The following is a 15,918-nucleotide window of genomic DNA, read 5'->3' as shown; positions in this document are numbered from 1 at the left end:
GTGCACTTATCGACGAAAAAAGAAGAAGCAAAACCGACAAAATGAAAACCGACGATGACTTTCGCTACCCATGTATGTTAAACTACATTTGCCATTTGTTTTAGAACATCATAGACGCAATCAAAACAGCAAACTGGAAGCTGTAAGCGATGAAACCGTTGTAATAATGATAAAACATAAAAACATATGTGCATTTACGCCTAAAAAAGGTTCACGTCCACACATATATTAGAGAAACTACTAAGTTGTCGCTCACACACCACCACTACAAAGTAGCCTGCGCGGGGTCGCAGTCGTAACATAGCACACTGACATAGTTTTCAACGATAACAAAGAGATAAGTACCTTACATTCCTCAGCAACAGAATGTAAGGTATGCGTCCGGTGTGTAACACCACGTGATCACTTGTACTTCTTGCTGATTTTCTTGATAGCTTCCTCCATGAACTCGCGTGCTCCGGACCGCTTGTTGAAATCTTCATTCGTCAACCAGTTCCATGTGTGGATTTTCTGGAGCTCAACGACCGTTGCAGTTGAGATAGTGGGGACAACTCTGCCTTCCCACTTTGCAAAGTATTCCAGCGCATGAAAGCCACAGTCCGTACTGCACGACAAAAAGACTCAGATGAACACGCAAAAAAAGGACAGACTTATCAAAGATAGACTTCAATTCAGATGTGACAGCAAAAATAGGGGTTGGATTGATGTAAACGGCACATGAAGGAGGGGGTTGAGATATTACGTGTTCCCTTGCTTCACAGTCGCCACATACTCAATCAGGAAATGCCTGATCTGGACCTTTGAATATTCATAGTGACGGTTCCATGTCTCTTTGAGGTTGTTGATGAAGAATTCGGCATGCGTAGTAAGGTCTGAATCAGCTTCCGAACGGATTGAATCAAGCACCTCAAAATGTTGGTTCTTCAGGTCAAGGCAGATGGCATAGTGGTGACCGCACTTGTCTTGCTGGTCATGTGGTGCAAGCTCCTGGAACATGGGGAACATTACTTGCATTTCAAAATTGAATGAATGAGAAAGCAGATTACACAAAAAGAACAGCAGAGGGACAAAAAAATAGAATCACGTAGAAATGTTTGGTTATCCGTGCATTTTGAAATCAAAATGCCACGTAGTTTGCACGGGATGCAAAAATCAAGATGACAGTGTGCACGGCAGCTGTTGCCACATGAAAACATCTACCACATAATCACAAGTGCAGCAGATGGCAAAAACCACAACATTTGAAAAAAACAGTGCATACAGGGGAGGAGAACTCACATATTTCTTCAGTGTTAGCTTGAAATCACCGTGTTGAGCGAAATTCTTCCTCCGGATTTTGTGGTTGAAGTCACCATCCCATATTTTGCATGTCACACTGTAATGCATGATGATCTTGTTGGCACACACATCGATGTGATTGTTGATGTAGTCGATCCCGCATGCAACTACATTTGTCGGCATTTTACCGTTTGGCCTCACGGACTCGGCGAGATCACCTAGGTCGACGTACGTCGCTCCGCATTGAATGACTTTGGTTCTGTCCAAACATGAGATGTATGAAAACGACATAACATGGAAGAATCATGCCTGCTAAGTAAAGAAATATATGAAAGAACTAGAACGTAAGCGCATCATGTGCAGAGAGTACGAATAAGATGAAAGTTAAGAAAGGAACAAAGCAAAATGAGAGATTATAGGGTGTGGTCATTTACGCTTTCAACTCCTTCATGTGCTTGCTGCTGGCCCTCACATTTCCAAACCGCTTGATGATGTCGTACAGCTGGGTCTGTTCCTTAGTGGCCCTGAATTCGGGCTCGTAGTCTTCCGCGGGAGGTGGGTGAACTACCCTCTGCTGTCTCACAGAACCAGGGGTGGCACTTCTGATGGTATCCTCAGATGCCGTCTCTGCGGGCAAGTTGGAACTTGATTGCCCTTGCCCTCGCGAGGTCCTCCTCTGCAATGCTGCCTCCTCGATCTTGCGGTAAGCTTCGTCAAGTGACGGTGAAATTTCCTCAGGGGTGCCTGCAAATAGCTCAAAAAATAAAAAGTGTGTTAGGACAAAGAGAAAGTCAGGAAACAGATGGGTTGTGAGGGAATAGGGTGTATGATGTGACATGTAGGTAGAAAAATAGTGGGGAAATTAACATATGTGGTGCAACTACAGTGGCCACGTCAGGGCAACTGCAGTTGCCATGCAGTTGTGCTGAATTACCATCTAGGAGGATTGTGGTTGCCATGTCACATGAAATGCAGTTGCCATGCTGTGTCAACTCCACTTGCCAGGTGATTGTCGTACAGAAAAAATGCAGAATGGTAACAAAAAAATGCAGATGACATGGTATGGCAAATCCAGTTGCCATGTGGAATGCACTATATTTGCCATGTACCAGCAAATGCAGTTGCCATGATGAATCAACTTCAGTTGCCACGTGTTTACCCGAATGTAAAAAATGTAGCATGGCAACCAAAAAAATGTAGGCCATGGTGCATCAAATTCAGTTGCCATGCCACCACACGGCAGTTGCCATCACAAGTGAGAACACCCAAAAGAATATGATTGGGACAAAATTCAAACCACAAAGATGTATCCAGGAAAATCATAAGGACATGACAAGTGTACCTTGCACAATTGGCTCCGCGAACTTGACAGCCTTCCTGCCCTCGACCATTGGCTGCGCCATCATTGCGGGCATGCCTCCTGGGAAAGCAAAGGCAACTGGCAAAGGATCGTGCACCACCGGTTGATCTTGACTGATGCCAAGGCTGAAGCTCGGTGGGGTAAACGACATTGGGTGCCTCTCATTCCTACTGGCCGAACCACGAACGATTTGCGGGGCAGAATCCAATGGTGAAAGATCGACAAACATATCTGAATCGGCCGCTACAGAATGTTCGGGCTTATTTGCAGGGCGGGGCGTGTTGTCAGCGGTATCAGCAGCAGCTTTCATGGTAATCTTCTTGTTTGGGCTGTAGGGGACACCGACATTGACTGGGAGCCTGGAAGTGCGCAGATTTATGCTGGGGATTTCCACTGCGGGTAAAGGCGCAGTCTGCCCCAGCCGTTCACCTGCGTCACTCGTGCCCGGCTTCACACCTGCATCAATTGTGCTCCGGTCTTGCGGTTTCTCCGTCACATTGCTTCTGGCGGGTGGCGGGAACAGTGTGGACGCAGGAACATACCCAGCCTCGTCTCTCGTGCTCCTAGGTACAGCCGGTGCGTTGGGTATGACTGTTAGTTGCTTGCGGGGGCTGCGAAGCCTAGGTGGAAGACCAGCACGCGCCACGGTCACCTTAGCAGTATCTGCACCGACAAGGGCTGGAGTTGTTGTGCCATGACTCTCACCTGTAGATGGCATATCCTTATGAACTGCCGCCTCAGCAGCTTCTGTCGTGGACACAGGTGTGCCACCACACACGCGCTTGGAATCAGTGTCAGAGGAGCGGGAATCTTCCTTGCCTAGGTTCGTCTCGGGAGCGTCCACTTCAACACTTGCTGATGGGGTGGCATGGCTCACAGCAGCATCCTTCATTGCCAGAAGAGTTGGCAATATTTCAGCTGTCCTGGCAGATACCGACTCGTCACTCCCCGATGTACGGATGCCTGTTGTTCTAACCTGGACATCCGCAGCCGGCGGAGATGGTCGGCCACTTGCATCAGAGTTCGTGGGAGCTGTCATCGGTGCAGCAGCAGTGTTGACGTCGGGTGCCTCATGCACATCTGAGTTGCCCCCCGTTGACAACTTTGAATGTAGGCGTTCGAACGGGTCCTTACTGCTATGCTTGGCCCCGCGCGTAGTGGTCTTCTTCACCCTGCAAAAAGAAAAAATAACATGAGAAAGGTATGAAAAAATGAACAAAAAATATGTCTACCATGGTAGAAATCTTAAAATAATTGAAAAACAAGTGGAAAAGCTGGTAGTTGCCATGGGAACATGAGTTGCCATGTGTCATAGTTGGCAGTTGCCATCCAGCAGCAGTTGCCATGTTAGCAAACTTGAAGAATGATACAAGTGTATGTTCTGTCAGGAGTGCAATTTGAAACCTATGTGTGGGATGAGCTCACAAAGCCAAAGGCAAAAGATGGCAGCTGCCATTAGCTAGAGTGCTAGTTGCCAGTTGGCCTAGATGCCAGTTGCCATGTAAAGATCAATAGGAGTTGTCGTAAACTAAAAAATGAAGGAAGAAATCAGTTGGAAAAACAGCGGTTGCCGCGTGGGGGACGATGACAGAAGAACATGTGACAAGTTGAATCAGTAGCATTGGAAATTTCAAGAAAAAATACCACTATGTAAATGAAAGCACATGGATGAACATACTTCTTGACTGGCTTCCTCAGGTCTGGCAACACGACAGGATCCCCGGTGTTGGTCGTCGTCGTACGAGGAGAAGACCTGGTGGAAGGGGTGTCACCGACAATGGGGGCACCTTTGTTCAAGCGAGCAGAAACATGGGTTGGCGTTGGCGCCTGTTTCTTCGTAGCTGCTCGTCCACCAACAGTCGGCTCACTACACGTACAGATGGAAGGAAAAAGGAAGGTGGCAACTGTCAGACAACAAACCCATTGCCGCGCTTGACAAAAAACAAGTGCAAAGAAATGGATGAGATTGTTCCAAGAAAATAGACACAGCGGAAAACTAAAATTGAAAGTCGAACCTCCTCCTGGCAGCTACGGGATCGGTCCTAGACTTCTTGCCATGCGAACCCTGCCCAACATCATCTGGAGCCCTCCCCCTCCTTGATGGCAACACCCCCTCGCCTCTCGCAGCCATATGTTCTATCACTTTCTCCGGTGGGGGGCATCTGTTGCATCCTTGCCCTTGTTGGCGCCTGTGCGAACTTCAGCGTGTTCATCATCATCCGTGTCCTGATGCACATCATCCATGTCATCGTCGTCATCCTTGCTGAGGCCAGCGTCTCCATCTACGTCATCTTGTGTGTCACCGGGCTCTTGGGGACTGTTGTAGTCATACCGACCACGGCAACCGGTTGGTCGATGTGTATGTTCTGGGACAAATGAAGTGAACTGCCTCGCAACCGCGTCGCTGTCAGAGGCACTGAGGGACGTCCACCCCTCAACCAACTTCCCGAGCAAGCCGGTCATTCCGGATGCAAACTGCCCAATTAGATGCTCAACTGGTGCCCTCGCCTGTGCACGAAAACAAGAAGCGTCAACAACAACCCGTATTGCAGTCGCTTGAGGGACAGCAACAACTAATCCACGGCAAACAATGGATGTCGATATTTTGATTACCTCCGAAGGGCAAGACGGAGCTGAGTGCACGTCCATCCACTTTCCAAATTTTTGAGGCCCCCCAAACACGTTGTAGTCTATAGCATGCTTGGCCATCAGCTATGAAAAACAAAAAGAAATTGTAAGCATGCCTTATAAACCACGGACGGTTGCCTCACGTCAAATTTGTAAGCATGCCGTGCGAAGAGATAAACAAAAACTAACCTGTAGTTTTCCATATGTGATATCAGTTGCCCTGTCTGCGGCAAGCACAGCCTTGACAGCGTTGATGGTCCACGCAGAAACAGCAAACTTGTGCGTAGGCGGTGGGCCTCCTACCCCAGAGAAATCCACGGTGGACAGATCAAGACAATCGACATACATGAGCTGATGTAAAACAGTTTTACAAAGAAAGAAATGTTAGTTGCCATCATGGGTACTGTATTAGTTGCGAAAAAGAGCAGGATAATGTATGATCCAAATGATAGTATGTATGTGCTAGTTGCCATCATAGTGTGATGGCAGATGCCATCATACTGTGATAGCAGTTGCCATGCTAATAATATGATGGCAGTTGCCACATTGTTAGTATGACAGTTGCCACATTGTCAATATGGCAGTTGCCACATTGTCATTATGGTAGTTGCCATCTTGTTATGATCGGGTTGCCATGCATGAATAAAACTGTGTTATAAACAAGAGTTCACACAGAGATCTGGTAAAGTAAATACCATTAAATGCAGTCGACACCCTTCTGATACATCTTGTTTTTGAAAGCATCATGGAGAAAGTCGGCAATAAACTTACACCAGTTCATGTTCTTCACATTTTTCAAATTCGCCTGCACCACACAAAATTTCAGGGCAAAAAGTTTGCCGTATCAGAAATCAAACGGAAAATAACAACGAAAACACTTGCAGTCATTAGCTTAACACGTGACATCGGAGCAATAAGATTGAAGAAAAATAAAGTAGAAAGGATGGATCATTCACCAGGATGGGGAAACACTTGTTGCTTGGGCGAAGGGAAGTGGTCGGCGTGAAAACAGCTGAGATGAGGTACATGAGTAGCTTCATCTTGAAAACATCTCCGTGCGTCGTCATGGCCTGCAGCGAATCTGCCAGTACAGACGTGTTCGGCATGGACTCCAATCCAGGAAACAAACGGGCGAACATAGCTTCCTCAATCTCATTATTGACCTCGTATGAGACTTTGATATGTCCAAGAGGCACACCCAAAGTGCAGAACACGGATTCCTCGTTCAACGGAAGTCTTCCGCGTCCAGGAATCACGAATTCCCTGGAGGCAGGCTCGTAGATCTCACCAAGCCAGTCGCATACAGGGTTGACAAGGTTCGTGCACCGGACAGCCATCATAGACTTCATGCCCATCTCAGCAGCAGCCCCCTTCTGATCATCGCTGAATTTGTCAGTCAACGCAGTCAGTCGTTCTTGGGAGGCTCTGTTGCAAATTCGTTTCTTCTTCTGCAAAAAACAAACACAAAAGTGATCAGCTGTTGCCATGTTTTGTAATGTCATGAGAATTTAGTTCATGACAGACGACTACAAAAGATATAGGTGCCAACCAATAACAAAAATCAGGAGGAGATGGGGCGGGTGTGTGGACAGTTACCTCGTCGCCCTCTTTTCCCCGTCCAGTTGCCCGGTTACGCTGTGGTGGATCCATGAAATCATCGTCATCATTTTGATGATCGCCACGAGCCATTCTGCTGATGTAGGAACAGACCAAATTGTTAAGGGGGGAAATGTAAATGCAAGAGGTAAGCATTTGCCACCTAACAGAAAATGTCAACTAGTCAATGCAAATATATAGCATGAACACACACCTGGCCCCCCTCCCCCTCCCATATGATTGTCGAGAACATAAACGTGACAAGTAAGCACATTGGTTAATGCACTTGAAAACAAAATGTTGAAGTTGCCATGTTAGCCCACTGTAGTACAAAAAAAGCAATGAAACCACATCTGAATCGATAACCTGAAAAAACAGGCACAGTGTGTTCACATATCACAAAAAGCCAGTGTGGCAAGACGAAAAAAGTGCGTCCGTAGTACAATGAAAATGCCACATTGTACTGACTGTAACATGGCAACAGACATGATGTGGCAACAGATATGATATGGCATCTGGCACAATAGGTGCGCAAATGTGGTTGCCATATTATGCAGCCAATTTGCCACACTGTCATATCTGCATTGTGGCAACAGACATTGTGTTCACGTTCTATTTGCCACATGATTATACAATCCAAGTGGCAAACACGCAAAGTCGATGTGCACATTAGTTGTCGTCCAGTGCAGCTGGATGGCGAAACTGCATTGACTACCGACTGTGACAACTATCAAAGTGTGGAAACTATAACAAATAATTCAGAAAAAAATTAGATCTCACAATGAAAAAGCATGTTTGTGGTTACTATCATATAAATTCAGCAAAATTCAGTTTGCCATATGGAAGAACGTGGGTGTGGCAACTATCATAGTCATTCAATAAAATTAGTTGTCATGTGTGAAAGCTTGAATGTGGCAACTATGACAGACATTTTCAGTATTTTGTTGCCGCAAAGGAAAGCACGTTTGTGGCAACTATCACATTTGTTCAGGGAGTTTAGTTACCACACAAAATTCGCCTCGTTCTGCCAAGTTCAGCCACTCTGCCAATTTTAGCCATTCTGCCAAGTTCGCCTCGTTCTACAGTTTCAAAACCAAACCTAACTAGATCTAGGTTTCAATGGCAACTACTTCGACTTCAAAATCACCCTCAAAATTCTCGCACGAACTGACTGTAATCACAAAATCGAACCAATGCGCATCAAAACAAACCGGGGGCACCACCCAAATCCATGCGCAAGACTAGTGCGTGCCTCGGAACAGGCATAACCGCACCGACGATGTCGCAGTCGCGGCGGCAACGAAACTTCCCAGTACCACAAAAAAACGGCTACCAGACAACTTCGGCGCCGGCGGGAACGCCGACGCACCGCCGAATCGCCAGAATCTCTATGAATCGATCTAGAAATCGAACAGGGAGGGAAAGGGGAAAAATGCAGGAAGTGGTTGCGAGAGAAGAAGCGAGCATTACCTTCGACCCGCACGGCTTCCGGCGAAGCCGCTCCGCTCCGGCGAGCACCACCGACGGCCGCGAACACCGTGATTGTTCCGCCTCCGCCGTCGCCTTCTCCTCCCGTCTTCTCCTCCAGTGGCTTCAAGTGCGAGTGGGATGTGCCAGTAAATGCGTCGCAGGTGAATAAAATGGAACCGTGAGGGAGAGGGTGGAGGGGTGTGCGACGTGTTTGACGTCAACCGCGGTCGGAGCGTGTCGTGCGGGCGCATGGCAGTTCCACCGCACGCCTCTGAGTGGCAACCGCTGACCACGGGATGGCTACCACCGTGCGGGCGAACTGATTAGCACACCGCACACGAGACTCGTCCTACGTGGCACCGAAAAACGGCTTGTTTGCTACAAGATTCGTGCGTACCGAAGCCAACGGAGATGGAGGCGTGTGGTCGGGGTGTTGAACGCCCACACGTGTGGGCGTTAACATTTTCCAATACAAATCAACCAATTCCTGTGGATGGCTTAATGCTCGAGTCATTTTATAGATAAACTACGAAAATCAAGAAATGTTGAGATGGGGAGTACGGATGTTCGAGCTGATAGCAAGAGAACTGTTTTGCGCAGTGCATGGCTGGCAGGTTGGTCTTCTCTCGTCGGCTATTTTGGCTTTTTCCAGTGGTATTTTGGTATGTAATATATTTTGGTTTGAGTTAAATGAAATCGGCAGGAAGCGCTCTTCTTAAAATAAAAATAAAAACAAAAACTACTGATGCGGCATGGAAAAGGGCAACCGCGCAGTATAGGTAAGGTTGACGACGTGAATTAATTAATCCATGGAGGTCTAGCTAGCATGTACTTCATGCATCGCAACAGCCCAAAGGCACGTGTCTACATGTAATATATATCTGCTGGTGCCGACTTCCATTCTGAGCTCTTAGTTTGAGCTCATTTACTTTACACAACGCTTGTTTGACTTTGATTCTGAGCTCTTAGTTTGTCGCTCATTTACTTTAAACAATGCTTGCTTGTTTTGTTTTTCTCGAAATGGCAGTTATCCTGCATTAATTAAAAATAAAAAACTTACTTACTTAATTAAAAAATCAAGCGAAGATTAGATTTTGCTCAGTTAATTATGAAGATCCAGGCATCATAAATGGCAACGAATTGTCCAAGATGATGATGGTAGTTGTTACTAACTTCAAGACGGTCGTCGACCGACCAAGCAAGTTGCATGCGCACGGTCAAATTAACGCTGATCCCGGCCAGCCCACTTGATCATCCAGCTAGTTAGTTCTCCGTAATAATCAGTTAACAGTAAGGAAAAAAATTAGTTGTACGTCATGGTAGCACAAGCATTGGTCATCGTGTTAGGAGCCCCAGCCCATCAACCTACAGTTTTGCTAGAACTCATCTAGATGAGATATAATTTGGTCTCATTCACTTTTTATAGCCATTGGATGTGATGTTATAAGATGTGTGTATGCTGACGTGAGTTGTATCTGTTCTTCTTTCCAAAGTGAATGAGACCAAATTATATCTCATCTAGATGAGTTCTAGGTACTCCCATCAACTTAACGCAAAAAAAAACCTAACGCGAAGCAATATGTGGTTAGATGGTTAGAGAGACAGTGGTATCCTCGGCCCATCAGGGTTCAAATCCTGGTGCTCGCATTATTATTGCATTTATTTGAGGATTTCTGGTGATACACTTTAAGTGAGAGGAGATGTTTCCGTCGACGACCCAGCATGGCGGCGGCTGCTACCTTCCTTCTCCTACCTTCCCCCTCCCCTTCTGCCAGATAGAACTCCATGAATCCATGTACTGATTGTAATAGCCAATGCTACTAAGTATCTTGATCGAGAGCTACGCCACCCTGGTAGGCACAAGACATCAGGGCGCGCCTTGTGCCCTCATCGGCCCACCTCCAGTGCCTGTCTTCTGGTATATAAGTCATTTTGACCTAGAAAAGAAATAAGAGAAGGACTTTCGGGAAGAAGCGCCGCCATCTCGAGGCGGAACTTGGGCGGGAGCACTTTTGCCCTCCGGTGGAGCGATTTCGCCGGGGGAACTTCCCTATCGGAGGGGGAAATCATCGTCATCATCATCTCCAACAGCCCTCTCATCTTTGGGAGGGCAATCTCTATCAACATCTTCAACAACAACATCTACTCTCAAACACTAGTTCATCTCTTGTGTTCAATCTTTGTACCGGAACCTCAGATAGGTACCTGTAGGTGACTAGTAGTGTTGATTACATCTTGTAGTTGATTACTATATGGTTTATTTGGTGAAAGATTGTATGTTCAGATCCATTATATTATTTAATACCCCTCTAATCTTGAGCGTGATTATCATTTGTGAGTAGTTACTTTTGTTCTTGAGGTCACGGGAGAAATCTTGTTGCAAGTAATCATGTGAACTTGATATGTGTTCGATATTTTGATGATATGTATGTTGTGATTCCCTTAGTGGTGTCATGTGAACATCGACTACATGGCACTTCACTGTATTTGAGCCTAAGGGAATGCATTGTGGAGTAGTTATTAGATGATGGGTTGCTAGAGTGACAGAAGTAAACCCTAGTTTATGCGCTACTTCGTGAGGGACTGATTTGAATCCAAATGTTTAATGTTATGGTTAAATTTTATCTTAATACTTTTCTCGTAGTTCCGGATGCTTGCGACGGGGTTAATCATAAGTAGAAGGTTTGTTCAAGTAAGAACAACATCTAAGCACCGGTCCACCCACATATCAAATTATCAAAGTAGCGAACACGAACCAAACTAACATGATGAAAGTGACTAGATGAAATTTCCGTGTACCCTCAAGAACACTTTGCTTATTATAAGAAACCGTTTTCGCCTTGCCACAAAAAGATTGGGCTACCTTGCTGCACTTTATTTACCGTTACCGTTACTTGCTCGTTACAAATTATCTTGCTATCAAATTACCTATTACCGACAATTTCAATGCTTGTAGAAAATACCTTGCGGAAAACCACTTGCCATTTCCTTCTGCTCCTCGTTGGGTTCGACACTCTTACTTATCGAAAGAACTACGATTGATCCCCTATACTTGTGGGTCATCAACGCCCTCTGGGCCTAGTGGGCCCTGGACAAGGTCGAGGCCGGGCTCCTTTACGTTAGGCACCCGTGTCTGGAACCCTGTCAATATTAAGTATCAAAATATGATTCCACTCATTGCATGAGAATATGTATCGTCGTAGTCAATACCGGGTCTATGTGTAAACCCTTGAGCTAGTAGTCTTGCTTTATATCTCACTAGGTCATTGCTTTCGTTAATTTTTCGGACAATAGCCCCTTTAAGCTCCCACAAGGAATACTTTATGAGGAGTAGGTAGTCCATTTAGGCCAATTTGAGGGCTTCAGTCGTTCTTCCACCGATTTTGCTCTGCATCCAGTCGAAGGGTTTTAGCAATTTTTGAGGAGAAATATGTGTCGACAAGTTTAGTTTTTCTATTGTAGGATTCTTTTGAATCAATATATAACTTATGGATATTTCATTTATTTATTCAGGCGGCATGTATTTTCCATAACAATGGAGTTTGAGTGTTTCGATGTCCCAGCTTTAGAATGTGTGTTGACATTTATGATGGTTCTTGATGTTGAACATGTATTTGGTGTCTATCAACTTCAAGTTGATTTATATTTACGGTTTTACATGTCGGCTCAGTCTTTCGGAGGTGCTCATAGGGGTAGGGTATGGGTGTGTGTGTATTCATAGGGGTGAGTGTATGCACGTTTACATGAGCGCTTGCGTCTGTACCGTGTTAAAAAAAAGAATTGTTTTTCTTTGTTTCTGCGGAGGCATTGGATAAATGTTTTCCCTTGTTACCTGATTTCTCCCTCTTTTATTTGCAATTCGGAGTTTAGTTGTTTTATTTGGTACCTCTAAGTAAGATCTTTGTGAATAATTAATAAAATGGCTGCATACATTGTCCAGATGCAGAGATCGGGGACATCCATATTTCTAAAAAATATCAAATTCAAGTTGATTCGCATTTACTGTTGTAAATATGTTTTCTTTGTTTAGCGGAGGCTTTGGATAAACATTTTCCATTATGATCAGATTTCTCCCCCTTTTATTTGCAATTCAGAGTTTAGTAGTTTATTTGGTACCTCTAAGTCGCTCTGGTGCATTCACTGTTCGTGCTCGTAGCCCCTCACATCAACAGGCAGCTGTAGCAGTGGGAGAAGTCCATTTTGCGGCAACAGACACTTGCACTCCACTGAGCCATCGCAGCCGGAGAAGTCTAGGGGGAGACTTGTGTGAGATCTCACACTAGGTGAGGTCTATGAGATCAATTTTCTTGAAAAATATATATATGTTTAAATATTCTTAAAAAATTTATAGATGCACATCAATGTTTGATGTACGACCTCAACAAATTTCAGCCCCTAACTAAACTTACATTAATAGAACCAAAAAAGACAAAATCATATGTGAATGGTGTCAAAGTACTATTCACGTAAAGCTGCTACTATTCACATTCAAATTTGTTATTTTTTTAACCTCTAAATATACATCAAGTTTTGAGCTGATTTTTTTGGTAGTTGTACACACCCCACATGGATGTTGTCCAATAATTTCAGTTTTTTTTAATGTGTAAATATGATTTTTTTTATTTTGGGTTGACCTCACAATCGCACCTAAATGTGAGATCTCATACAAGTCTTCCCCGAAAAGTCTGCCTCTCGTGCCTGGCAGCAACATGTGTGGAACTGTTGTGCCCCCGTGCACCTCCTTGGCCGCGCCTTGAACAAGGACGATCTTCTAGCGCCCGAATTCGACAATGGCCGGAGTACACCGCCGCCCCCGGGGTGTTCCTTCTCCGGCGAGGTAGCCAGAGCTTCATGTACACATGCAATTTCAAAGTTTTATCGTCCAAACAGAATTTGGAACTGAAGCCTAACTAAGATTCCACGAGTCAATTCAGTGAACAACCAAACAACGAAATTCGTATTTAGCCCCATTTCAAGTTTTGATGGTGAATTCTAGCCCAATGCATACCGACCATTCCAGTTCATACACCCAAACAAAGCCCGAGAAAAATCCTTTCCGCCTTTTGTCCCCCGACCATGTGTCTTCCCCAAGAACGATCTCTCCGCCTCTACAAAAGTAGACTAGACACGCCCGTAGGTAGGTAAATGTAGAGGTCCTTTGTCCGACGTCCCGAGGCATGAGCATGACACACTGGCGTGAAGTCAAAACAACCGCGTGACAGCTGCCGTCTGAGCCGAGTGTTGGCCAACCATCCCTGCCGTCTTTTCTTTTTCACTCGTACATCAACCGTCCGGAGACCGGAGCGCCTTTCCGGCGAGTACACGTCTGGCTGGTGAGATTGCATTTCCTCCGTATACTCCAGCGCGCATCATGCCAAGGTTTCTTCACCGAGAAAATTAGAAGTACCATCACGTAACTGCTCACTCCAAATTATTAACGGACCAAGCTAGCGCTATGCAAGCAGTTTGGTGATCCGCTAGCTAGCGTGGCTACCCCGACAGCTCCACCAAACCCTACCCCTGAGCGCGGTAGGCTCACCAGAAGCGAATTAACCGGCGACCAGCACGTTTAAACTCCCGCGTCAGCTGACCAATCACCGGCCGTGTCAGCCAAAGCAGAAACACTCTCGCGGGTCCTTCAAAAGCTGGCCAACCTAGTACTATGACTAGAGCGTGGAGAAAGTAGTAGTCTGCGACGAAGTGGCATGCATGGCGCCCCTTCTTCCTCCCTCGCCTCCGTCCGGCAGCCCGAGGCTGCTCAAGAGCAGCAGCGGCAGCGAGTGGAACGTGGTGGTGCAGAGGAACGTCAAGTCCTCGCTGCTGCTCCTGCTGGCCATCTCCACGGTCGTCGCCTTCTCCATCCTCTACTCGTCCCGGAGCTTGACGGTGGCCAGGACGGCCGGGGAGGCGCTGACGCAGAGCCCTCTGCTCGCCGCCCTCGACCTGAGCAGCCGGATGCCAGAGGATGACGACGATCAAAGCGACGAACCTGCAGAGGTCGTCTCGTTGACAGCTGCTGCTTCGAGCACAGATGATGGTCCAAGTAAGCGCATTTGAGAGTACGGTCCTGTCGATATACGTGCACCTGTTTGAGTATGTTTGTTAACTCTGGCTACATGTGTGCTTCATGCGTAGGTGAGGCAGCCATGCAGCTCGAGGAGAAATGCGACATTTCCAGGGGGAAATGGGTGCGGGAGCCGAATGGCCCGGTGTACACCAACCTGACGTGCCCAATGCTGCCGGACTTCAAAAACTGCCAGAAGTTCGGCAAGGATGACGGCCACCTCTACTGGCGGTGGCAGCCGGACGGCTGCGAGCTGCCGCGGTTCGTGCCGGAACGGTTCCTCGACGTCGTCCGCGGGAAGCGGCTCGCCTTCATCGGCGACTCGCTGGCGCGCAACCAGATTGACTCTCTGCTCTGCCTCCTGTCTCAGGTACGTGCACCGTGTACTTACGTGTACCCAAGTGGTTTTGTCGACGAACGAACGATTAACTGTCAAGCGCCTACGTGTAGGCCGAGGCACCCAGGGACGTGTACTCGGACGCGTTCGACAAGTACCGGACATGGCACTTCCCGGCGCACAACTTCACGCTCATGGTGATGTGGACCGAGTTCTACGCGCACGCCGTCCCCGTCGTCGGCGCCGACGGGAAGCCCACCTCCTCCTTCGACATCCACCTCGACAGGCTCGGCGCCGACTGGACCAGCCGCCTGCCGGGCCTGGACTACGCCATCATCTCGGGCGGCAACTGGTTCTTCCGCGTCAACTACCTCTGGGAGGGCGGCCGCCGCATCGGCTGCCTCAACTGCGCCGGCAACGACGCCAACCTCACCGACTTCGGCGTCGCCTACACCGTCCGCCGCGTCGTCAGGGCAGCCGTGGAGGGCATCGCGCGGTGCCCGGGCTGCAAGACCAGCCTCATCACCTTCCTGCGGACCTACTCGCCCGACCACTTCGAGCAGGGCTCGTGGTTCGACGGCGGCTACTGCAACAGGACGGCGCCGCTGCAGGAGCGGGAGGTGAGCATGGAGAGCATCGCGTGGGAGCTGAGGAGGGTGCAGAGGGAGGAGATGAGGCGGGTGAGGGCGACCAAGAGGAGGTTCGGGGTGCTGGACGTGACCAAGGCCATGATGATGCGCGCCGACGGCCACCCCGACAATCACTTCGACAGCAGGTGGAGGAGGAACGGCAGCGACTGCTTGCACTGGTGCCTGCCGGGGCCCGTCGACATGTGGAACGGCGTGCTGCTCCAGAGGCTCGCGGAGCTCACGCCGCCGCCGGCCGCACGGTGATCATCCGGCCCCGCGTACGTGGTTTTGCGTTGTCGGCGTCGTGCTGTACGTTGTTGCCTCAAATCCAGTTAGGAATCATGCATGCAGCTTTTGAAAGTTGTTAACTGTATAAAACCCACCGCAAAAATTGTACTCCTACTTAAACTGTTGAAAGAATTTTTGTACTTACAAGTGGCACATGATTCTGAAACTTGACACTCTTTCTCAAAGTTTTTTTTTTGAATTTAGCAAGCACTCTCATAAACTCGCCAACTATAGTTTTCTACTTGAACAAATTATTGGAAGTAAACAT

General features: G+C 47.4%; 1 protein-coding gene across 1 annotated transcript; it reads left to right on the top strand.

Annotated features, from left to right (window-relative positions):
* Positions 1 to 13,949: 13,949 nt before the first annotated feature.
* On the top strand, positions 13,950 to 15,843 carry LOC119335440 (protein ALTERED XYLOGLUCAN 4-like). The gene is made up of 3 exons (XM_037607572.1): positions 13,950 to 14,375; positions 14,468 to 14,766; positions 14,847 to 15,843. Exons 1-3 carry the CDS (start codon positions 14,042 to 14,044, stop codon positions 15,624 to 15,626), a joined length of 1,413 nt encoding a protein of 470 aa, XP_037463469.1. The 5' UTR covers positions 13,950 to 14,041; the 3' UTR covers positions 15,627 to 15,843.
* Positions 15,844 to 15,918: the final 75 nt, after the last annotated feature.

The sequence above is a fragment of the Triticum dicoccoides genome, chromosome 7B (assembly GCF_002162155.2).
Source record: "Triticum dicoccoides isolate Atlit2015 ecotype Zavitan chromosome 7B, WEW_v2.0, whole genome shotgun sequence".
NCBI lineage: Eukaryota > Viridiplantae > Streptophyta > Magnoliopsida > Poales > Poaceae > Triticum > Triticum dicoccoides.
Note: the sequence above shows the minus strand (reverse complement) of the source record. Positions and strands in the feature narration are given on the sequence as shown.

Bases quoted from the DNA above. Each gene is read 5' to 3' on its own strand.
- LOC119335440 (XM_037607572.1), top strand. From the start codon at position 14,042: ATGGCGCCCCTTCTTCCTCCCTCGCCTCCGTCCGGCAGCCCGAGGCTG. The intron at 14,376-14,467 runs GTAAGCGCATTT...CTTCATGCGTAG, and splicing joins GAGCACAGATGATGGTCCAA to GTGAGGCAGCCATGCAGCTC. The intron at 14,767-14,846 runs GTACGTGCACCG...GCCTACGTGTAG, and splicing joins TGCTCTGCCTCCTGTCTCAG to GCCGAGGCACCCAGGGACGT.